The sequence below is a fragment of the Osmerus mordax genome, chromosome 2 (assembly GCF_038355195.1).
Source record: "Osmerus mordax isolate fOsmMor3 chromosome 2, fOsmMor3.pri, whole genome shotgun sequence".
Lineage (NCBI taxonomy): Eukaryota > Metazoa > Chordata > Actinopteri > Osmeriformes > Osmeridae > Osmerus > Osmerus mordax.
In genome coordinates this window covers 7,659,585-7,684,723 of record NC_090051.1, presented here as the reverse complement: position 1 = coordinate 7,684,723, position 25,139 = coordinate 7,659,585, and the positions used below count along the sequence as shown (strand labels likewise).

Below are 25,139 nucleotides of genomic sequence, written 5' to 3'. Positions count from 1 at the left end.
TAACATTCATTTTTGTTCATTCTGAAATAATCCCAAAGATTTCCATTAAAAAAAGACCAATTGAAGACTGATAATGATGTGAACAGAGAGCCAAAGAGAATGCAGGGCAACCAGTCAGTGTGTGCAGAGGTGTACTGAGAAAGCGTAAACTAACCCATAAAACAAACGTTGCATTTCTAGGGATTTGGTTTCCATTGCCAAGACACACTTGCAGATCCTCTTTGACTGAAATGGTCCTCTGTTGGAAATATATTGTTTTATTACCAGAGCCACATTTTATTTAAAGAAATTGTACTGCAATGGAAAATAAACATGTTTTCTACTTGTAGTTCTTAAGGCATCCCATGGAAGTGCCACCTTCAGTATTCTTGGGAATCGGTCATTAAAAAACGAGTCTAGTCCATCTGGAGAACGACAGGTATGGAATTACATAAGTCATGTGTTACGCCTCTAATACCAGCAGTGCATGCACTGTGCTCATCCACACCAACTTTGGATCTCTCTTCAGAGCACACCCAGAAGGCAAAGTTTGGACAGGGAGGAGACCACACCACGCAAACCTCTGGGAAGCCCCAGCAGGGTCATCTCCACCCCTGCCCGTAGTGGGCTCTCTGAGAACAGGTAGGTTTGTCTTCAGTTAAGGCCAGACACCACAGGTTATTAGTTTTTTTTTACTAATAGATATCCGTTTTCGGAATATTTTATGTAGACCGGGAATCTAACTGGCAACCTTCGGATTACTAGCCCGACATGCTTTACCAAAAAAAAAAAAAATGGTTAAAAGATGCGTTTAACTAAAATGTAATACATTTTCTTCCGGGGGAGCATGACCCCGGACCCCCCTAGAGGGTCGGGGGTTTGCCATATCCTTCTCACCTTTTTTTTTTACCCCTGACCTGTTTGCATGCGACTGCACCTCAATTGGCTTCAGAGCACTCGGCCTCGTTTCTTCTGGGGAATCACTGGGTGGGAGAGGATCCTCTGTTCTGGTAGTGAGTGGGCCACCTGTGCTAGCTGCAACAGCATTGTCATTCGGCGCCTCTTCATCTCTGAGTGCCACCTTTTTGGATGTGAACCCAAAGTGTGTGAATGATACACTCTGGTTAGCTTTCGCATGCTAGCCATTGACTTCTCAACGTTTCTGTTTGGCGCACAGGACTGGCTGGCTCCGCTTGGCCAAAAAAATTGTGAATACATATTTTGATTTCTGAATACTGGATATGGTGAGCTTAAAAACATTTTAGTGACCATATTTATTTATTTATTTTGAAAAAAATTGAGACCCCCTTCAAATTTTGCTTTTGAGGCTTTCAGGGGGGCTCATGGGTTAATCGGGGGGTTGAGCCCCCCCGGACCCCCCCGTATTTTGCACACTGATAACAACACTTGCATACGTTATGCAAATATGCAACTTGTTTGTTGAAATGTTAATAAATGGGAGCTTCCTCAAGCAACCATCTCTTTCCTGACAATCCCCTCTGTGCACAAACCCTTACATATGGTAACTAGAGAGGGTACAATTTCTGGCTAATTTACCGGCGCCAGCGTCTTTTTAACCTAACTCTAAATTTTTTAACAATATTTAGTTCGAAAGGTTAGAAGTTAAAGCTTTACGTGAAATCAGTAAATCAGCTGAAAACGTGATACGATCATTTTTATCAATATTTGAAGTGCCATTTTATCAGAATTTTTGCTAAAAACCGGTCGGGATTAGACACAGACCTTAAATTTTTCCCTTCTACAGTTAGTGATATTTTCAAGCATTTAGCCCACTCATATTGCATTCATTCATTTAGAACCACCTTTGAAACAAGCTGAACCCCCTTGAAACAAGCTATTCTAAGCAACAACGTTGTCACCAGCAGTATTAGATAGAATAGCGATTGAAACAGTACAGTACCATCTGCCAACTGAAAATATTCCCCCAAAACGTAAATAAGCTTAATGTATTTAGGGGTAAAAGGCTAATTCAAAAGAAGTTTGCTGCAAGCGATCATTGTCAGTAACAATGCCAAATGCGACCATTTGGTCTTAGTCTAGAGTCCTGCGTGGAGAAGCTGACCCCGGTAAATTGTGGTACGAGCAAGCTAGCCTAGCTGCTGTTGCTAGCCAAACTTCACTGAGGGGATTGTTTGAATGCGCCTGAAATGAGAATGTTTCTTTAAACATTAAGTTTAGGCTGTTGCATTGAAGACAGCGCTTTACTCACGTCACCTAGTAAACCATAATATTATCCGTTTTCCTTGACTTGGCTATCACCTTCAACACATTTTACTATTGTATAACCAACCACAGATCTAAAATATAGCTGCAAGCAGCAATGAGGTGGCCAAGCAGTTATATGACCCAGAAAACATTTTGGACATCCTTAGAACAGGGTTCCGAGTCACTATACCAAGTTTGGTGTGAATCCATCAAAGATTTGCTGAGATACGACCCAAGTTCCTGTTTGATCGTGTAGCACAGTCAACAGACAAAGCATGGTACCATCACACATTCTCCTACCCCCGACAAGGAAAGGGTCTTCCCTGTTGTCCTTATCTCCCAGAGGAGAAGCTTCTGGCCCAGCATGGGGTCAGAAACGGAGGCCACATGGACTCAGTATCAGACAAAGGATTTATAAGGAATAACTTTCTTTTGTGGATTTACAAACATATTCTCAAGGACTACATGGCTCATGGACACTATTTCAATGACAGTAGTTGATGTGTTATAATATGTGCTTTTCTTACTTGTTAATTAACATAATTAACACCTTAACGTTGTTAATTGATGTTTGATTATAACTTCCCTTCAGGTAAAGTTAAGTCAGTCAATCTTGATATTAAAATGATTGTACCATACTAACAAAACCATTTATGAATGTTGTATTCTTATATTCTGAAGTTTAAGCATTCCATGGACAGTTGAAATAACAGAACTCAAAGCTAGAAGCCCACTTCACACCTCTAGGCAGATCTCAGGATGATGCCCAGGTGGGGAGTAACTGACCAATCAGGAATTCACCTTTACAAGGATATACCTCTTTCCTTGGGGAGTATAAAACCCCCCAATGTACAATCACTCCCGCTTGTTCGTAGGATTAAACTGAGGTGAACGCGTCACTCTCTAACCTATTCCTCTCAACCTGCAAATTCACTGAGCGCCTGGAACTTTGATGAGAGATTCCGCTTTCTATTCGTTGGACATAACGAACCATTGACTCCTTTCTTCAAACCGATGGTTGAAAATTGAAAATTCATCTGATTGCTTTTGTGAAACTGGGTCTAAAGATCATCTTTGCCAAATTTGTTAAACATTGGACAAAAATTGGGGCGTGCAAAAGGTTTTTACACTTTTCCATGAAATCCAAAATGGTGGCCACGTCCATTCGAATTTTATGAAAAGTTATTAATAGTCAGGCTTGATATCTCACAAGACATCAACAGACAAATAAATTACTTTATTAAGGTAAACACTTCAACAGTTATCAGCCAAAACACTTTTATGCTTCCGGCCACGCCCCCTTTTAGTCACATGACACAATCTTTGGAGGACATCCTCAGAATAAGGTTCCGAGTCGGCGTACCAAATTTAGTTTCACTGCCTCAAACAACTGCTGAGATGACTTCACTTCCTGTTTGGTGGCTTTTCTGCTGATTTTGATCGGCTGTCACGGACAAACGGTTGTGGGTATCAAAATGCTCTACCATAACCTTTGTGCGGCTTGGTCTGAAGAGCATATCTGGTAATTTTGAAGAAGATTTGACAAAGATTGTAGGAGGAGTAGGCTTTCAAAGGTTTTTGATAAAACCGGAAATAGCGGAAAATCTATATAACCGGAAATTGACCCCATATGGTGTGTTGTACTCGTCTTGGTCCAGGGAATCCAATGGTACCTCATTTTTGAAAATGGGTCATACGGATCAAAAGTTTAGTGTGTAAACACAAGTCCAACTTTGACCCATTGGTGGCGCTAGAGTGCCCAAGTATGGGACATGAAACTTTGTGAATTGGACCAGGGGACTGTCCCTAATGTGTGCCAAATTTCACAACTTTCGACCAAGCGCTTCTAGGGCCTGCCATAGACACCCAGTCCTAAGAATAATAATAATAACTAGAGAGGATACAATTTCTGGGGAAATTGTAGGGTGTGCTTGCTTGCGTCGGTTGCACAGGGGTCTGTATATTTTATATAAAAATGCATTGGGCCTACTTATTATTTATAAAGATTACATAGATTTAAAAGCATCTTTTTTTTGCTGCTCATTTACAACTCAAAATACGAGTGAAGTGTAGAATGAAATATGATGTCTTCTCATTTCCCCTGCAAGAGGCAGCTGACAGGCTGAATCAAAACAAATAAATTTGGCAGGCCGGTGTAAAAATTGACCTAATCTCTATGACTTAAACGTCCTTTTAAGTTTTCCCTTCTCGTGATATTTTCAGGCATTTAGCCTACTCATTTTGCATTCATTCATTAATAAAGAACCCCCTTTGAAGATTATTCTACGACGTTACCGGCAGTAGAAGATGGAATCGCGATTCAAACAGTACCATCTGCTAACTGAAAATATGCCCCCAAAAACGTAAATAAGCTTGACATTTATTTAGGGGAAAATCCCTCATTCATACAAATCTCAGTGGTAGCGATCATTGTCAGTAACAAGGCAAAATGCCATATAGCCCTGTGTGGAGAAGCTGCCCCGGTAAATTGTACTACTACAGTACAGTACTAGACTGTGTTCGTCTTGGTAGCGCTTGCGTTGGTTGAATTCGATTCAACGTTCCGTTGTACGGTTTAGGCTGAAATGAATCATTTTCATGTACAGATTGACAAAGTTTAGGCTGTGGCAATGGAGTTCAGGTTAGTAGTCACAGGTCAGATAGTTTCACCTATTGAAAGACTTTTGATTTAAGTTTGGGTAGTGCCGAACATGTGCCGCCGTTTGACTTCCTACTGTAAACAGCTGTGGAGATGTTTTTGTAAACTACTAGACTAGGCTACAGCGTTGCAGTGAGATACACTGGTTTGACACCACAGGTAATGATAATTTCACCCACAAATTGTTTACTTGTAATCTAATGTCATAAATCCTACAACGAAAATGTATTTGTGAGGAATGTTTATTTTAACGATTGAAAACAGATGCATCAGACCGCTGTAGTATGTGTTGCCCGGGCAACAGAGGCTGATGTCATGATGCTAATGCTTCAGTGAAATAGTAGACTACTGTTTCCGAAAGTAGATGTACTTCCTTAATAATATCAGCTTATATTGTACATTACACATCACAATTGTGTGTCATATCACAAAGTAAAATGAGTAAATAGTTATCACCCAGGCATCTTTGCTTGTGGCGTTTCTGCAGCTGCCTTGCAGTAAAGCAGTTAGCCTAGCTATCTCCCAGAAGTTAACAAGCTGCTAAACTAATGTTCTGTTAGGGGCAATAAAACTAATAACAATAGGTTTCCTCCTTACGTAGGAATCCTAATAATACCAACAATAACAATAGGGTTCTCCTACTGGAGGAACCCTAATAATACAAACAATAACAATAGGTTTCCTCCTTACGGAGGAATCCTCCTAATAATAATAATAATAATACTAACAAATACAATAGGTGCCTCGCAGCTTCGCTGCTTGGCCCCTGATAAATAATAATATATGAGAGAGAACAATGGTTGTGCTCGCCGAAGACTTGAGCACACCCAATAAAATATGAGACAGAATATAGGTTTCACATTGCCAAAGGCAAGCACACCCAAATATATATGAGAGAATATAGGTTGCGCCTGTGGCAAGCACACCCAATAATAGGGGCACATTAATTACAAGAAACATTGAGTCACGAAGCACAATATAAACAAACTGAATAGGAGTTTGCTAGCTACTAGTCTAGTAGTAGTGCTACTGTACCTAGCTAAAGTTAGTGCTAGCTGGAACTAAATTTCTCATAAGACATTAATAATTAGTTGGCCATAAACATCAATAAATAATACATTGCAAAAGTTAATTTATTAACTGCCTAGCGGTCTTTGCAGGACTGTAATAAACACGACCAATCATTAAGGTTGGGCCAGCACTAATGATTTGATGGCATTTTGACCGAATGCAATGATTGGATGGGCTACTTGTCTGTCTGCTTCCTGACAGTAGTCATTCGTTTTGGACGAGTGGCTGTTAAGGGAGGGGGTGGGATATTTTGGTTTAATTCCTTTCAAACTCAATATAAAATTGCTAGGTTTGCAAAACTTGACTATTGTGGTGGAAATCTGAGAATCAACAAAACATAATCCAGTGTTTCCCACAGATTTGAAAGCAATTTGTGGGGGGGGGGTCGCCCGTGTCTGCCCGGGGGGGGGGCTCAAAATAAATCCTTTGTTAATAATTTGTTACACAAAACTTTATTATATTAAATATTATTATATGGCAACGACAGTACGAGCGTTCTGATTGGCTAATGGGTAGTCATGCCAGCTGCGTATTGACCTCATCGCCGGTCACTCTCGGTTAGTAAGTAGTTAATATGAATCAAAAATGGTTCACACGCCCAACCCAAAATACACACATTTAACACCCTATACAAAATTCACACCCCATTCAAGTCCTATCTGCCAGAAACGGAAGAATGGAAATGAGTTCCCTTATCCTGAGACCTGCTTTCTTACCTGCCTGTTTCTGCATGTTTGTCCACCTCATCTGTTACTTCAGCTGGCTCTCTCACAGCAGCATGTTGGATGCTGTCCTCCTCTACTACTCTTTTCTTCAATGCCTAATGAATCTATCTCTCTCTCCCTGACCCAGTCTTTCTGCTTGAGCAGCACTGGTTGAAGCCTGAAAATATTTCTGGGGAAATTGTGGGGTGTAGTAGTTACTGCACTACTACAAAAGTGTAGTAGTTAGCTAGCTCTACAATTTACCGGGGCTAGGTCTGAATCTACGAGAAAAATGGAGCTGCCAGCTGTAGGTATTAGCAGTTAGCAATGGTAGTGCTAAATAACTATTTAACTGGTCGGCTCCATGACGCCGGTAAGTAGGGCACGTGAGATGGCTCACCAAAAGAACGAAGAGGAACCCACTTGTCTAGCAGATTAAGACATGTTCATAGGTACCTAGCGAAAAGTAACCTCAACTATCCCAGACTTTTAGCAATGGTACTAATGCTGAGGGCTCGCTGATATCGCTGTCTGTCTAGAACAGTGTATCTATGCGTCGTTGCTAACGTGTGCTGACGTTGTGACTTGTGTGTATGTGAGAGACGCGTGATTGACGGAGGGAGAGCAGGGAAAGGAAATGCAGCTGAACGAATATGCTGCGTGTTTTAAATAGCGTAAAAATAAATTTACAAATAATAACAAAATGCTATATCTGGCGGCAGGTGTTGATTCTGTGGCCCACCGCCACAAATTAGTCTGTGTGGGAAACACTGTAGTCTCTAAATGACTTTATAAGTATTTATTGTATAAATACGCAGAAAAATATTGAGGACACAGAGCACCCTAGCAGTCTGTGAAGCTCAGAATAAACATCTCACTCTCGGACAGGCCCTTTATACTAGTGAGTTCAGCAACAATGTGCGCACAACGCACACAGTTACAGCATGACAAGTTACAGCCTAGTCAGCAGCTAACAAGACACTCATATTACAAAAAGTTCTAGCTGTCTCAGAAATCTAACTGTAACTATTTAAGTTGGTTTGATTAATATAACAATTTCCATTACACTAGCCGGCCTTTGAATGTAGTTTTTCATACAGTTAACCTCATTATTTATGAGAATACATTTCATAAAGCTAGCTATAATTTAGCAAAAAAAAAATAAAAAAAAAATACAACTATTCAGGTTGTCTTGCTCACTGAGTTCAGCCAGCATCTCCACAGCAGGACTGGGTCCAACTAGCTCTGTGCTCTGATTTTAATGAGTGATTGACAGCTCCCTGATCCAATTAAGCTATTAGTGCCAGTGTTTCCCACAGATTAGAAAGCAATTTGTGGGGGGGATCGCCCCGTGTCTGACCGTGTGTGTGTGTGTGTGGGGGGGGGGGTTGTTCCATGTTTAGATGTTTGCGGTGGTAAGAAAATTGTACAGAGAACCAATATAGTACACTTTGATCAACATAACATAAGCAATTTATGTTATGTCCCAGTCTGCCATGGAACCTTCTTTTATTGCGAATGCCTTTTGTTAATCACACTCCGCATTGACTTTGGTTCTGCAGTCCGTTGGATTATAAAGAACATGTTGAATATTAACTTTGCTGAGTGCCCAGTTCTTGAGCTGATTGTGGAAAACTAAACCCATTTAAATTTGTACACACACAGATTCCTGGCATTATTAGAGATAATTTATTACAGACAATTTGTTACAGACCTAACTTCACTATGCTGGTAAGAAACGGCTATTCATGTGTTTACCCCGATGAAAACTCATAAAATTACAAGCCTATCCGATCAATAAAAAAAAAATTAAGACAATGTGGCTGGGTGATATGATATACAGTTAGGTCCATAAGTATTTGGACATTGACACAATTTTCAGCATTTTGGCTCTGTATGAAATGAAACAATCATGATGTGCTTTAAGTGCAGACTTTCAGCTTTAATTTCAGGGTATTTACATCCAAATCAGGTGAACGGTGTAGGAATTACAATACATTTTATATGTGGCCCCCCCCTTTTTAAGGGACCAAAAGTAATTGGACAATTGGCTGCTCAGCTGTTCCATGGCCAGGTGTATGTTATTCCCTCATAAAGTGAGTTCGTTATTTCATTGACAAGGAGCAGATAAAAGGTCTAAAGTTCATTTCAAGTATGGTATTTGTGTTTGGAATCTGTTGCTGTCAACTCTCAATATGAAGTCCAAAGAGCTGTCACCATCAGTGAAGCAAGCCATCGTTAGGCTGAAAAATCAAAACAAACCTATCAGAGAGATAGCAAAAACATTAGGTGTGGCCAAATCAACTGTTTGGTACATTCTTAAAAAGAAAGAACGCACTGGTGAGCTCAGCAACACCAAAAGACCCGGAAGACCACGGAAAACAACTGTGGTGGATGACAGAAGAATTCTTTCCCTGGTGAGGAAAAACCCTTCACAACAGTTGGCCAGATCAAGAACACTCTCCAGGAGGTAGGCGTATCTGTGTCAAAGTCAACAATTAAGAGAAGACTTCACTAGAGTAAATACAGAGGGTTCACCACAATGTAAACCATTGGTGAGTCTCAAAAACAGGAAGACCAGATTAGAGTTTGCCAAAAAACATCTAAAAGAGCCTGTACAGTTCTGGAACAACATCCTATGGACAGATGAGACCAAGATCAACTTGTACCAGAATGATGGGAAGAGAAGAGTATGGAGAAGGGAAGGAACTGCTCATGATCCAAAGCATACCACCTCATCAGTGAAGCATGGTGGAGGTAGTGTTATGGTGTGGGCATGTATGGCTGCCAATGGAACTGGTTCCCTTGTATTTATCGATGATGTGACTGCTGACAAAAGTAGTAGGATGAATTCTGAAGTGTTTCGGGCAATATTATCTGCTCAGATTCAGCCAAATGCTTCAGAACTCATAGGACGGCGCTTCACAGTGCAGATGGACAATGACCCGAAGCATACTGCGAAAGCAACCAAAGAGTTTTTTAAGGCAAAGAAGTGGAATGTTCTGCAATGGCCAAGTCAATCACCTGACCTAAATCCAATTGAGCATGCATTTCACTTGCTAAAGACAAAACTGAAGGGAAAATGCCCCAAGAACAAGCAGGAACTGAAGACAGTTGCAGTAGAGGCCTGGCAGAGCATCACCAGGGACGAAACCCAGCGTCTGGTGATGTCTATGGGTTCCAGACTTCAGGCTGTCATTGACTGCAAAGGATTTGCAACCAAGTATTAAAAGTGACAATTAGATTTATGATTGTTAGTTTGTCCAATTATTTTTGGTCCCTTAAAAAGGGGGGGGGGGCACATATAAAATGTGTTGTAATTCCTACACCGTTCAGCTGATTTGGATGTAAATACCCTGAAATTAAAGCTGAAAGTCTGCACTTAAAGCACATCATGATTGTTTCATTTCATACAGAGCCAAAATGCTGAAAATTGTGTCAATGTCCAAATACTGTCTATGGGTTCCAGACTTCTGGTGATGTCTATGGGTTCCAGACTTCAGGCTGTCATTGACTGCAAAGGATTTGCAACCAAGTATTAAAAGTGACAATTAGATTTATGATTGTTAGTTTGTCCAATTATTTTTGGTCCCTTAAAAAGGGGGGGGGCGCACATATAAAATGTGTTGTAATTCCTACACCGTTCACCTGATTTGGATGTAAATACCCTGAAATTAAAGCTGAAAGTCTGCACTTAAAGCACATCATGATTGTTTCATTTCATACAGAGCCAAAATGCTGAAAATTGTGTCAATGTCCAAATACTTATGGACCTAACTGTATATTGTTTGACAATAGACATTTTTCTATCGTTTCATATTATGCTCTATCGGTTATTGTCAAATCCCTCTCGCTTGTTACAGCAATATGCATGAATATAGAAAGCACAGTGAAATCGAGTGGTTGACAGCTAATATTAACCAATCTAATATCTGCATTAAAGCTGGTTTAGGCAAGTTTTGCTAAGCTAGCTATTTTAGCTTCTATTCCAAATGGTTCAAACCATAATATCCCCCCCCCCCCCCTTCAAAGCCACTCCAATAAAACACATGAACTGCCTGACTACAGAATTTCCAGGGGACTAGTCTTGTTAGTCCACGAGAGCCAGGGCTTTTGAGACAGCAGCATTGTTTTTTTTCAGTAATTACTCCGTCGCATTCACATGTAAGAACACACACAACACTATCATGATGAACATAAACATGGATAACTATAGTACTACTTTCAAGCTAGTATATTAGTATTGGGAAATTATATAATAAAGTTTTAACTCTGAAATCTGGAACTGTATTTGCCAGTTCTTTTTCTGCCATTCTTGTGCCTTTAGCTCGGTTGTTTAGAATACCTCTGCCTAGCCTGGTTGAAAACTACAGTAATACGCATTGAGTGCAGGGGCAGAGTGAGCGCAGGTACAGTGAGGGGAAAAATTATTTGATCCCCTGCTGATTGTTTGTTTTCCCACTGTCAAAGAAATTATCGGTCTACTATTTTAATGGTAGGTTTATTTGGACAGTGAGAGACAGAATAACAACAACAAAATCCAGAAAAATGCATGTCAAAACTTGCATTTTAATGAGTGAAATACATATTTGACCCCTCTCAATCAAAAAGATTTCTGGCTCCCAGGTGTCTTTTATACAGGTAATGAGCTGAGATTAGGAGCACACTCGTAAAGGGAGTGCTCCTAATCTTTGTTTGTTACCAGTATAAAAGACACCTGTCCACAGAAGCAATCAGATTCCAAACTCTCCACCATGGCCAAGACCAAAGAGCTGTCCAAGGATGTCAGGGACAAGATTGTAGACCTACACAAGGCTGGAATGGGCTACAAGACCATCGCCAAGCAGCTTGGTGTGAAGGTGACAACAATTGGTGCGATTATTAGCAAATGGAAGAAACACAAAAGAACTGTCAATCTCCCTCGGTCTAGGGCTCCATGCAAGATCTCCCCTCGTGGAGTTGCAATGATCATGAGAGCGGTGAGGAATCAGCCCAGAACTACACGGGAGGACCTTGTCAATGACCTCAAGGCAGCTAGGACCATGGTGACCAAGAAAACAATTGGTAACACACTATGCCGTGAAGGACTGAAATCCTGCAGGAAGGTCCCTCTGCTCAAGAAAGGACACGTACAGGCCCGTCTGAAGTTTGCCAATGAACATCTGAATGATTCCGAGAACTGGGTGAAAGAGTTGTGGCCAGATGAGACCAAAATTGAGCTATTTGGCATAAACTCAACTCGCCGTGTTTGGAGGAGGAGGAATGCAGCCTATGATCCCAAGAACACCATCCCCACCGTCAAACACGGAGGTGGAAACATTATGCTTTGGGGGTGTATTTCTGCTGAGGGGACAGGACAACTTCACCGCATGGCCCTGACGACGGCCAGGGCCATGTACCGTCAAATCTTGGGTGAGAACCTCCTTCCCTCTGCCAGGGCATTGAAAATGGGTCGTGGAAGGGTAATCCAGCATGACAATGACCCAAAACACACGGCCAAGGCAACAAAGGAGTGGCTCAATAAGAAGCACATTAAATTCCTTAAGTGGCATAGCCAGTCTCCATACCTTAATCCCATAAAAAAATCTGTGGAGGGAGCTGAATGTTAGAGTTGCCAAACGTCAGCCTCAAAACCTTAATGATTTGGAGAAGATCTGCAAAGAGGAGTGGCAGGGTTCATACACATTTTGGCAAATGGAATTCCATGACATTTCGCCAAAACTCAATGCTGAATAATTTTCGGCATTTACCAATGCATTTAACTAATTTTGCATAAAACTGACTATTAATATCTGTTTAATAACTTTAACAAATTAATACATTTGCTTCAAACTATTGTATTTATGAATGAGATAAAAATAGGTTGCAGCACAATGAAAAAAGACAAGAACAGTTTTTATTTTTATTTTGAAATGTGTATTAATTTCAGGAAAATTCGTAGTGGGAATAGTGGTAGAAGGATTCGTAGTGGAATTTGTCGTGGGAACAGTGGCTGGTCCTGGGTTGAATTATCGGGGAATGAGTATTTGTCTCGGTCGCGACGCGCTTAGGTGTTTTTTGCCTTTCATATAACTAGTTAGCGCAGCCTCACCCATATTTGAAACGTCAAACTTTTCCACAAAATTTACATTTTGCACATGATACGTTTTGAGCTTTAGATATCCACAATGAAAATGTTGGCATGTGTAGCCAAGCATTGTTGAATGTACATTTGTCTGGCATAGCTACTGTAATTTTAGCTAGTTTACTAGTTAACGTTGTGCTAATGTCTGTGGTAAACCGTTACCTCCAACACTACATCATTGACGTGGTCAGCATGCAATATTATAACGAGATTGAGACGTGATAGTTAGAGGCAAACTGCAGTACAGCCTGTAAACAACTGCCAGGGATACAGTATAGGTCTATAATGTACATAATGAGCTTGCGCAGTGATCCTTGTTCAGGGCATGTCAGATTTTGTATTGGAATATTTTTGTTGTAAAAAAGTATTTATTAATAACATGAAAATAACAAATTTCCATGACTTTTCCATGACTTCAATATGTTTTTTAGTAGGAAGCTGTAGAACTGTTTCCGCCAGTTCTTCAGGTTTTTTCAGGTCACTAATTCTGTCGCAAGCAAGAGAATCGCTGGATGTTGTTCGAGAACAAGAGAATCACTGGATGTCATTCGCAAATCGGTGAACAAATCTTTTTGGTGAACAGAATCAAAGGATTCGAGTCTGAAAGGAATGAAAATGCCCATCACTTGTAAGGCATGAGGATGTGAGACTGCTGTGGACATCTGATTGTATTCTCTTATGGGCACTGAAGGCTCTTTTGCAGTTGGAAGAGCTGAACAGCAGAACAAGAAGAATCTGAACAAGGAACAGGACTCCAACATCCCCCGGCAACACTGGACCGAGGGCGCTCAGTCAAGCGATGGAGCGTTATTGAATTTTTTGCAAATTGTAGAGACCTTTTTATCTTGTCTATCTGAAATTTGGTCGCATATGCGAGTGTTTTACTCGCGTTGTAGAGGGTTGTGTTTAAATAGTTATGTAACATTGTTTAGAAGGGTGAACCGGTCACTATCAGCTCACAGTAGGCACATCCTGGGCAGTAATTAACAAGCGTTTTGTAGAGAAATGAAAACGGGTCGCAACACAACAATTATTTGAACTTCACAAATGCTCCTGTAAGGATTTGTAAAGACGTGAAGTCGGCAAACTTCCCCCCTTTTGAACAGAAACCTTAGCTAGACACCCACAACATGGCCCAGAACTCACTACGCCTTTAACGATGCAGTGTCTACGTGAACCTTCCAGTGAATTAGTAGTTTGCTACACTCCCAAATATATTTTAAGGTTGCACAGATTGCATTTTGGTCTCATGTGCTTTAGAAATGTTGAGGCAGAGAAGTCGGAAGGGGGGAGCAAATTGTTTCCAAGAACAAAAACTCAATCATGACATGAAAGCTGTGATCCGTCTCCCTCTGCCTTTTCTTTTTTCTCGGTAGAGGCGGAACTTAGCCTGTCTTTTATCTAGCTGTCAGTGCAGAACAGTGTTGCCAAAATAGTGACTTTTTTTGCAAAAAGCGCCTAGTGACTTTTTTTTTTACAAACTTTAGCAACTTTCGAAATGTTGTCAGTAACTTTAACCTTTTCATAATCCTGTTAAATTTGCCTGAAAACGCCTAAACAGCATATCCAAAGAAAATTTGAAAGCTGTTCTTGAACCATTTTGAGTACATGCATGTAAATGGTCTGAAAGCTGACACTGAAGTTATTTCCCCTGTTGTCAGGACCCCTGTCAGTCCTACTAGTGTTGAGTAATAGAAGCTTGAACACAAGGAAAGTGAAAGTTTCTATTTCCGCCTAGATTTTGTTTTGAAAACAGAGGCCTGAAGAGGCCTAGAGGTGGTAGGTATTAGCTGGAAGACTAAATTGGACCACAGGTTGAAGCCTTACCCAATTCAAATCAAAAGTCAAACATAATACCACAATATATTCATATTTGAATATATTTTCATAATTGTTATCTCTAATGAAAGGTGGTACTTAGAACTATCATATACAATAGCTAAATCCCTAATTAGTATTACTGAAACACAAAAACTGAAGCATGAACACATTGGAGTGCAGGACGCACAGACCTAGTTGGCTTTAGTGGGCTGTCAACGGGGCATGGAAGCTCCTATTGGGTCAATCTTGGTGTCAATCAAAAGGGGAGGGTTCAACGGACATTTTGATGCCTTCATATCGTAAATACTCCGTTGCTAACCGGAGAAAAGATCACTTTTATGTGAACAAGTTGTTTCTTCCGTCGGCTAACTTGCATAATGAAACAAAGGATAATGGCTATTCATGAATGTAAGACATTGTATTTGGACGAATTACTTTACATGGTTAGATACTTTGAACAAGGGTTCAAAGTATCTAACCCCAGTTTTGATGTGTTGTTTGCATACCTGGACGATACTGAACCTTTGAGGGTAAGTAGAGACGTTTGGCTTTGGTGGTGTTTACAAAGTGGTGACTGGACAAAGACGTTGACTAAACTTGTTGTTGTGACTCAATCTTGAAATTACATATCTACAAGCACAAGAATCGTAGCTTCCCAATGATGTGTAGTAGTCTAAAAAAATTATTTATTAACATTTAGTGCGTAGTAACTGGGGGAGGAGGGGGCAGTGTTTCGGGCCCGCGGGCGTGCCTGCACGAAAAACAGGTTAAGTTGGCACCCATTGAAATTAAAGAATCACCAAAACGATGACATTTGTTTGTGCTGCTGATTTGTGCCTAAAAAACAAATACTGTAACTATTTTCTTTCCTTATATATAACAAGTGTTTTCAGGAGCAGGAACATCACTCCTCCAACCCATTCCGTCTAAATCGCACAAAAACCGGTGCAGTTCGTTTATGCTCGGCTTCTGCCATAGAAAGAAAGAACCCCATCTTTAGACGAGCATAGCAATGAATTCATGAAACCGCCAGAGTTGCAGAGTATACTTATAATACATGACTTTGGGCTTAATTTTTCTTTCAGTTGCTTGAAAAAATCACGGATCCTAACTTTATGATTTTTTATAACTTATGAAAATAAATCAATATAAAAAACAGATTTTGCATAGAATAATCATTATACCTGAATCATTAGACTAATAAAGGGAAGGGTTGTCTTGTATGACCCACAGCACATATTTTACAAAGAGACTGGCAAAAAATACACATTTTGGAATTCTGTTGCTAGCTGATAAATCTACATTTTGCCTCCCATTCGTTTTCCATGGAAGTCACGTGACAGGCCTCGCAAGGCAGTGTGAGATACCTGGCAGCATGAACAGGAAGCCTAGCAAGAGAACAAACCCTCTGTGTTTATTAGGGCATTTGTGGATGAGCAGTGCAAGTATGTGACCAGCCAAAACAAAACTAGCTAGTATAACACAGCTGGCATAGTATATGCTATTCCCAGCACCACACAGAGCCACTCGTGAGGAGCAAATAGGCGAATATACGCGAATTTACTCGCAGCCAGTGGATCTAGTGTACTCATCAATCAGGCAACGTTCCCCAAACTTTAGTCTCCAATTAATTGGACTTGAGGTGATGAGCAAGAAGCGAATTACTTGTTTGTGTGTGTGTGTGTGAACAGATTTATCTCACGGGCCTCCCCTCCAACAGTGGTAGCGGAAACACTGTGGTTTTCATAATCATGAAAAGCTTAGCATAAAAAGTGTAATTTATGAGCCTACAATTCTTTTATTCAAATAAAAACATATAGCCTTAAAACATGTGCGATATCTCAACAGTTTTTATACACAGTGATATTTTCAATTTGACTGAATCGGTGAGGTTGCAGCAAATGAATTATGCTGGAAAATTAAATGAATACTGATTGAAGTTTAACACTGACTATTGCCTGAAATTGAAATTCAGTTTGACAAAACCAATGACCAAGTCAGGCCAGTAAGAAAGTAATGCAAACCCTGGGTTTTCCTGTAAGATAACATTGACAAATCACTCTCTTGCCTTATCCTTGCCAGGAGCGAGAAGAGGAAGCGGATCCTTAATCCTGAAAGCGACTTGGTTGAAGACTACCCAAAAGAAAATGACTCATTCAGGTAGGAGACCCAACCACCCCATTATTGTCAGTCTGCAAGTCACTATTGCTGCCATGTTAGATTCAGTAGCATTATACACTAGGGGTAATTTTTACACCCCATTTTCAAATGCACGTAACCCTGTTAAAATAAAAAGTGAATCAGTTCATGATGTGTGCTAAAATGTTTTTTGTAAATTATCTTGTGAATTAAGGGGTTAGTTTATTTATTTATTACAATTTAACCTCAAACCGCTGATTGTTATTTTGATCTCTAATAGAAACTGTTGTATAATGCCATGCTCAATATTCGCGACCCTATGATGTCTTATGATAAGCAGGTTGATGAGCTAGATTAGTTAGAGTGAGTGAGGTAACAATTTAACTGCTTGAAGAAATGACATCTTCTTGATTGCTGACACTGTTGTTACAGGACGTAAGAATGACCCTCCCGTTGGTTCGAGAGGGTATTGAAATGTTGTACTTTGTTAAAGTATTCACAGTGAAATTTCTTTGCCAAAAATAACATCTTGACACTCATGCCTCAGCAACAATAAAGCCACCTCAGACCCCTCCCGGAAATTTCTGCAGAGCTGCAAAGACAAACTGAAACAGGCGGAGGAAAATCGAAGTTCTGGTAGGAGTGCATTTCAACCTGGGTAGGAAGACTAGTCGAGACCATGCCATATAGTATAATATATATATATATTTTTTCCTGTCAGTTACCCTTCTTCCTGCACCTCTCCAAGCCACTTTGTTTTACGGTAGCAGATCTGTGACCAAAGACTACAGCCAGAGCCATTCATTTCTAGACAGGTAAGACCATCTACAGTGGTTTTAGATGATACTCTTAATGTTGTTATGTCTTAAAACATTAAGAGTAAATACGTGCTTCAAATATTATTTTTTGTCATCTCCTGCACAGGCCACCCAGTACAACCCCCGCAAAAAGAAGTCTCATGATGCCCAATCATTCCACTCCTTTCAAAAAAATGCGTTCCACTACAGACTATGGGGGCTGGAATAGGCCCAGACCTTCCACCCTGGCGCAGTCCCAACCTCCTCTGCAAGGGTACAGACTGAATTATGTATGCTTGCTATTAAGAGAAAGCAGAAGAGCAGGATTTAAGTTGGGTCTCAAGTAGGGCTGGGGCGGTATGACCTAAAATTTATATCACAGTATAATTTGTTGCACGGATGGTGACTATCACATTTTTTCTTAAAATTTGTAGTCAATTAATTTCAATAGAAGGCAAGCCACACCACTGCGGCTAATTTACCGCATTCGGCCGTATATGGATGGGGTACGGCAGGTGTGTCGCATTAGTTGATTGTTGAACTTTTGCAGTGGTTTCACAAAAGAGCTAATATGTAGCTTTCAACAGTACATTTATGGAATCACAAGAAACTTAGTTCATTATTTGTTGTGAGGTATCTATAACAAATTATTTAATGGCTGAATACTCGATTCTGTTGGCCTACAATAAACATTTCACAATTCTAACCAACCTGGCATCTTTGCTTGCATGGCAACACTCTTCCATGCTGCATTTTTGACGTTTGTCTCTGTAAAAGTTGTCATGAAGACAAATGATAAAGCCTGAAAACGATGCTGTACTCCATATGTGCTAGGGATGTTCATGATTAATCATTAATCGATTAATTGCCGTTAAGGATTTAACCGCTAAAATTTTTCAATAATCGATAACTTTTGCCGTCTCCATTGTTAGTCTAGAAATGGCAGTAATTGTGCTCCAGTATATTCATCATCACCGCAGCTGCTTCAGAATTGTATGAAATGTCATAAAGTTGTGACTTTACGACTAATCTGTGCTATATTGGCTATGAGGATGTGGAAGATTGCTTGCAATATGTGCGCAGATTGTGGAAAATTGCTTGTGACGTTTGCCTAGATTGATTACAATATTTGCGTACGGTAATTTTATGCTGTGACTAATTTAATTTCTGGAATGCTCTACCGCGGTTAGCACGGTATAGTCATTATCCATATCGTACACCAAATACATACCGGTATATTTCTATACCATTCATACCGTCCATCCCTAGTCTCAAGCACATTATCTGTGCCATCACTACAGTGGTTGAAATGAAATGAACTCAATTACAACATTATCTCCATGCATAGGGCAAAGTGTGATGGTATGGTTTGAAATAAATAATTTATAATCCTGATTGCAGATTCTCGAACCTTGGAAACACTTGCTACATGAATGCCATACTCCAGTCTCTCTTTAGCCTGCCATCCTTCTCCAATGACTTACTGAAGCAGGGTATCCCATGGAAAAAGGTCCCAGCCAATGCACTGCTTAGGTAACTGCATCAAGTCAATCTGTCTGTAACTGACAAGGAGCTATTTTGTAATGATCACTTAAAATATCTGTAAGGATCATTCAGCCCCTCCCCATCTACAATCTGTGCAGGCGTTTTGCCCACTTGCTGGCCAAGAAAGACGTGTCTTGTCCAGAGATGAAGAAAGACCTGTTGAGGAGGGTGAAGAGTGCCATATCCTCCACAGCAGAACGCTTCTCTGGATACATGCAGAATGTAAGACCCCTTCTCACCTTATTCTCATTGAAGTTAAGGATAATCACGTCCAACAGTCCAGCCTGTTGTACTGCCCAGGAACACGGACACACAAATGCACACGTCTTCCTGCCTATGCAAATGTCAATATTTGATAAACCTTTTGATACCACTGGGAAAATGGACACATCATTGAGTCAATGGATAATTGCTCTCCTCTTTTTCTCTTTAGATCAGGCCTTTAAAAATACATATTTTTGTATTTCACAAGTCTTAGAAACTAAGTTAATAGAACTGTGTGTTAAAGCACAACACTATCTAAGTTAACATATTTTCTGAAAGCTGGAGACTGGCGTTGGTCACGGTTTGGAATGGAAGGGAGAAAACAGGACAACGGCGGAAATCGCTATTTTAAAAACTGACTACGTAGTTAGGGCGGCAGGCGTGTGTTTAGGTGGCTGCCTTTAGGGCTGCAACGATTAGTCGACATTATCGACAAAGCCAACAAATATTTCTGTTGTCGACAAATCGTTTGATCTCATACCCCTTTTCCACCAACGCATTTTGGGTGCCGGTTCGGAGCCGGTGTTTAATCGCGAACCAGTTCTTTCTCTTTCGACAGATTGAGAACTGGAAAAGTGGTTTGTACGTGGTTCGCAAATAGCACCACTTCGGAGTTGGACTAGATTGTGAACCAAGTAACAACTGCTTGCCGCGGGGTTACCATGACCAACAAGACCAACCGAATCCTTTGACCGCCATTGCTCTAAGTTTTTACAATTCATATTTCAGCTAAACGGTACTTGTAAATCAGCATCTGAATTAAAATGTAATGAGAAGTGGGTAGTGTAGTTGCTGAAAATGTGGTTATTTTATTGATGAAACGGCTAATTTGTAAATTTGCTCTGACTTTTCGATAACCTAGCTAGCTTAGCAGTGCGGTGCAGACACTAGTTGCTGCGTTTTATCATAATCCTATCAGATGAGTGAAATGACAAACACAAATGTTAGGAACTATTGAGCCTATATTTAACACAAATGTAATACACAAGCACTGTACAGCAAAAGTTTTTAAAATGCTCAGCTGATAATGCCAGTGTTGTCATACTGCTGCGAGTCCAAGGTATTGCGCAATAGCCAAGAAAAAACGCATCTCAACCTCGCGTTCTTTGGATTGATAAGCAGCCTTTAGACGGGCTCTGCTTTGTGTTATTATCAGCGCTAGCGTTGCTGGGAAAGATGACACGTATACAGTGAGGTAATGACGTCGCTCTGTGGTGGCTCTCCAGCCCGTGGAAAAGCAAACCGGTTCTTAGAAGGCTCCGTTCTTGAACCAGCTCCGAACTAGCTCCCGGTTCACTTTTGTGGAAAGGGGGTATCATAGGACCTATTTTAAGTGCGGTGCTGTAGCACTAGACTAATGCAGCCCTCCTGTATGCTATCCAATAGAAGAAAACAGCGCTAAAATGTCAGCGTGTAAACGGAGCAGAACATGTCGCGTCACAAAAAATACTGTCATCTGTAATGCGTGCAAGGTGGAACTTGCTTTCCATGGGAGCAGAACGTGCATGCTGGAACATTTAAAAAGGAACCATCCCGACACGAGAGGAGATGGAAACGGTGAGAAGTGCTCCAGCTGGAACTAAGCAAGATGGCCAGTTAGCGACACCAGTTGATAAAAACGCATTACGCAGTATTTCACGCATATTAACACCGTAGCAACATGTCCACAGACAGCAGTTAGACATGCATTACAGACAAAAAGCTAGGAATGTAAACAAATCTCTTAAATTAGGCAGCAACATTAAGAGCTTCATTTGTAAGACAACAGGGTTATGTTCAATGAAAAACAGTGAGTAATTGGACAAAAAGAGATTGGCCTGTTCAGTTCAAATATATTTTTCAAAAGCTGAAGTGATTTCCTGGTTTTATTTATTAGTTAGAATAAGTATAACTAAATTTAACAAATTGCAAAAGCTGAATAATCATTCAAAGCCTACTGATTAATCAGTGAAAAGATAGATTATTAGTTGACTAATCGTTCTAATAATCGTTAGATTAGTCGATTATCAAAATAATCGTTTGTTGCAGCCCTAGCCGCCTTAACTGAAAAGTGATGCTGGAAACCCTGCGTATAATTTCGAACCTGTTAGACGTGAGAGGGTGAATGAGGAATTGCCGAGACCTGATGGCCGTCAAAGCCAATTAAATGCATGGTCCGAAGAGAATGAGTGGAGAGTTTAAGTGTCCTGGGGTCTCATGTATAAACGTTGCGTACGCACAAAAAGCTTGCGTACGCTGGTTTTTCACGCACACTTTGTGATGTATAAAGATTTACTTAACGTGAGAATGTGCGGGCCGTCATGGAAAGTTTTGAGCAGACGTGAGAATGGGCGGACCGTCCGCAAAGTCTTGTCTGGCTCTTTAACGTGGCAAATTCTAACTGAAAAGTGCCGAAACTCACATAACATTACAAAATAAAGTTTCCACTACTACGTTTATGACGTTGACTAAGTTTGATCATTAATGTGGATGATCACATCAAAATGCCAAAACCCAAAACGGGAAATGCTATATAGCCTTCTGTTTAATCCGCCACCACTTAATAACTTCTGTTAAACTTGAGGGTGTCAAACGAATGACAAAATCACTCGGGAAATGCATGCCATGTTGTTACGATGCGCCACCACTCGTTTCTTCATTTAAAGTTTTACATCGGACCATTTCTTCATTTCTGCCATGGTCCGGTTCTCTGAACCCACATCATTTATGGCCCTATAATAATAATAATGATTTTATTTGTAACGCACTTTACATTTAGCTAAATCTCAAAGTGCTACAGGTTAAAAACAAGAAAGGGCACAAATAGTGACAGTTTTCCACTCCGCCGACTGATGACAGGCCGACAAACAGGACACATTTTCTCGCCTCCACCTCTGTTGTCAGAACCTCGATCTCACAGTCACCGTATTTCTTCGAATAAATAACGTTCATTTTTGGTGCAGCGTTTATTCGAGGGCGGCGTTTATTCGAAGAAATACAGTAATTCAGACAAAGAAATGACCTCAGGAGTGCATTTATAGTCCATCTGCATATTCATTTATGGGAGGAGGCAAGGCGGGTTCAGTGGCTTGTTCACGTGCGGTCAATCTCACGTTGATTGTGATTTATAAAGGAAAGGTGTGCAGAACCTGGCGTACGACCGGTTTTATACATGTAAATATTTCTATGTGTAGGTACTTTTCGAGTTTTGGCCGTACGCCATCTTCTGGTATGAAAGCTGCGCAATCCTTTATACATGAGGCCCCTGGTGAGTTGCTGTCATTTAGCAACGAGCGCTGGAGCTAGTCTACAAACAGCAGTGCACATATAATTTTTTTTGTGCTATTCAGTGAATAGCACCGTGTGAAAGTCAACGTCCGGGTAAAGATTGTGCCTTTGACCAACCAAGATGGGCTGTAATATTATACAAATGATAACAATTGAGGTGTTTCTAAAAATGTTATTTGTTACATAAAACATTTACACAATTTCTGCAGAATGAAACACTTTCTGTTATGTACTGTATTGCAGCTTTGTCCCAAGATCAGACCGTGCAGCTAATTTAATGCTGAACACTTGAACGGGGGCTTATTACTTGAAAGAGGAATTATTTTACTGTGTCGTCTCAGTTATACTATCAGGGCTTGGAAATACTGTGACTTGCTAAAATAGGCAAATGGCTAGTAGAACATAACATTTCATAAAAATGTCAATCAAACAGCTGCAAGACCCAGTGAAATGTTATGTACAGCTAGCAAACTAATGTTAGCTAGCATCGCTAACGACATTGGTAACTCAACTTCGGTAAGCTATCCTCAGTATTTACAAGCTGGCCAGTGCAAGTAACATGGCATTTTTTTTGGTCCATCCATCATCTGCCGCTTTTCCGGGGGTCGGGTTGTGGGGGCAGCAACCTAAGCAGGGAGGCCCAGACTTCCCTCTCCCCGGCCACTTCCACCAGCTCTTCCTGGGGGACCCCAAGGCGTTCCCAGGCCAGCCGAGCAACATAGTCCCTCCAGCGTGTCCTGGGTCTTCCCCGGGGCCTCTTCCCAGTGGGACGTGCCCAGAACACCTCACCAGGGAGGCGTCCAGGAGGCATCCTTATCAGATGCCCGAGCCACCTCAACTGGCCCCTCTCAACGCGGAGGAGCAGCGGTTCTACTCTGAGCCCCTCCCGGATGACCGAGCTTCTCACCCTATCTCTAAGGGAGAGCCCGGACACCCTGCGGAGAAAACTAATTTTGGCCGCTTGTATTCGCAATCTCATTCTTTCGGTCACTACCCAGTTTGTGACCATAGGTGAGGGTAGGAACGTAGTTCGACTGGTAGATCGACTCAGCTCCTTCACCACGACGGACCGATGCAGAGCCCGCATCACTGCGGACGCCGCACCGATCCGCCCGTCGATCTCGTGCTCCATTCTTCCCTCACTCGTGAACAAGACCCCGAGATACTTTAACTCCTCCGCTTGGGTCAAGATATCCTCCCCGACCCGGAGATTGCACTCCACCCTTTTCCGGTCGATAACCATGGCCTCAGATTTGGAGGTGCTGATTCCCATCCCAGCCGCTTTGCATTCGGTTGCGAACCGCTCCAGTGAGAGCTGAAGGTCATGGCCCGATGAAGCCATCAGGACCACATCATCCGCAAAAAGCAGCGACCCGATCCTGAGGTCACCAAACCGGAACCCCTCAACGCCCTGGCTGCGCCTAGAAATTCTGTCCATTTAAGTTATGAACAGAATCGGTGACAAAGGGCAGCCCTGGCGGAGTCCAAACCTCACAGAGAACAAGTTTGACTTACTGCCGGCAATGCAGACCAAACTCTGTCACCGGTCGTACAGGGACCAGACAGCTCCCATCAGGGAATCCGGTACCCCGTACTCCCGGAGCAACCCCCCACATGAGCCCCCGAGGGACACGGTCGAACGCCTTTTCCAAATCCACAAAACGTGTAGACTGGTTGGGCGAACTCCCATGCACCCTCCAGAACCCTGCCGAGGGTATAGAGCTGGTCCACAGTTCCACGGCCAGGACGAAAACCACATTTCTCCTCCTGAATCCGAGGTTTGACAATCTGACGGACCCTCCTCTCCAGAACCCCTGAATAGACTTTCCCAGGGAGGCTGAGGAGTGTGATCCCCCTAAAGTTGGAGCACACCCTCCGGTCCCCCTTTTTAAAGAGCGGAACCACCAACCCAGTCTGCCAGTCCAGAGGCACTGTCCACGATGTCCACGCGATGTTGCAGAGTTGTGTCAACCAATACAGACCTACAACATCCAGAGCCTTAAGGAACTCCGGGCGGACCTCATCCACCCCAGGGGCCCTGCCACCGCAGAGCTTTTCAACCACCTTGGCGACCTCAGCCCCAGAGATAGAAGGGCCCCCCCGATGTCCCCAGTCTCTGCCTCCACGTCGGAAAGCGTGTTGGTGGAATTAAGGAGGTTTTCAAAGTATTCCTTCCACCGATCCAGGACGTCCCCCATTGAGGTCAACAGCGCACCATCCCCACCATATACAGCGTTGACAGTGCACTGCTTCCCCCTCCTGAGTCGCCGGATGGTGGTCCAGAACCTTTTCGAAGCCATTCGGAAGTCATTCTCCATGGCCTCGCCGAACTCCTCCCATTTACATTTACATTTATTCATTTAGCAGACGCTTTTATCCAAAGCGACTTCCAAGAGAGAGCTTTACAAAGTGCATAGGTCACTGATCATAACAATCCCATGCCTGGGTTTTTGCCTCCGCGACCGCCAAAGCCGCATTCCGCTTGGCCTGCTGGTACACATCAGCTGCCTCTGGAGTCCTACCAGCCAATACAGTCCGATAGG

The 25,139-nt window shown here is 41.7% G+C and overlaps 1 protein-coding gene across 3 annotated transcripts in view; it reads left to right on the top strand.

The window, feature by feature from the left end:
• usp37 (ubiquitin specific peptidase 37) overlaps window positions 1–25,139 on the top strand; it is a 99,469-nt gene that overhangs the window by 17,288 nt on the left and 57,042 nt on the right. For 2 of the 3 annotated variants that reach the window (XM_067261998.1, XM_067262006.1), the window contains exons 4-11: window positions 330–418; window positions 509–621; window positions 16,667–16,744; window positions 17,271–17,359; window positions 17,445–17,538; window positions 17,648–17,794; window positions 18,922–19,053; window positions 19,164–19,287. In XM_067261998.1, the coding sequence (XP_067118099.1) occupies window positions 330–418; window positions 509–621; window positions 16,667–16,744; window positions 17,271–17,359; window positions 17,445–17,538; window positions 17,648–17,794; window positions 18,922–19,053; window positions 19,164–19,287 (866 nt within the window). Of the gene's footprint in view, window positions 1–329; window positions 419–508; window positions 622–16,666; window positions 16,745–17,270; window positions 17,382–17,444; window positions 17,539–17,647; window positions 17,795–18,921; window positions 19,054–19,163; window positions 19,288–25,139 lie in introns of all 3 variants that reach the window. The other variant, XM_067262011.1, reaches the window with a different exon arrangement.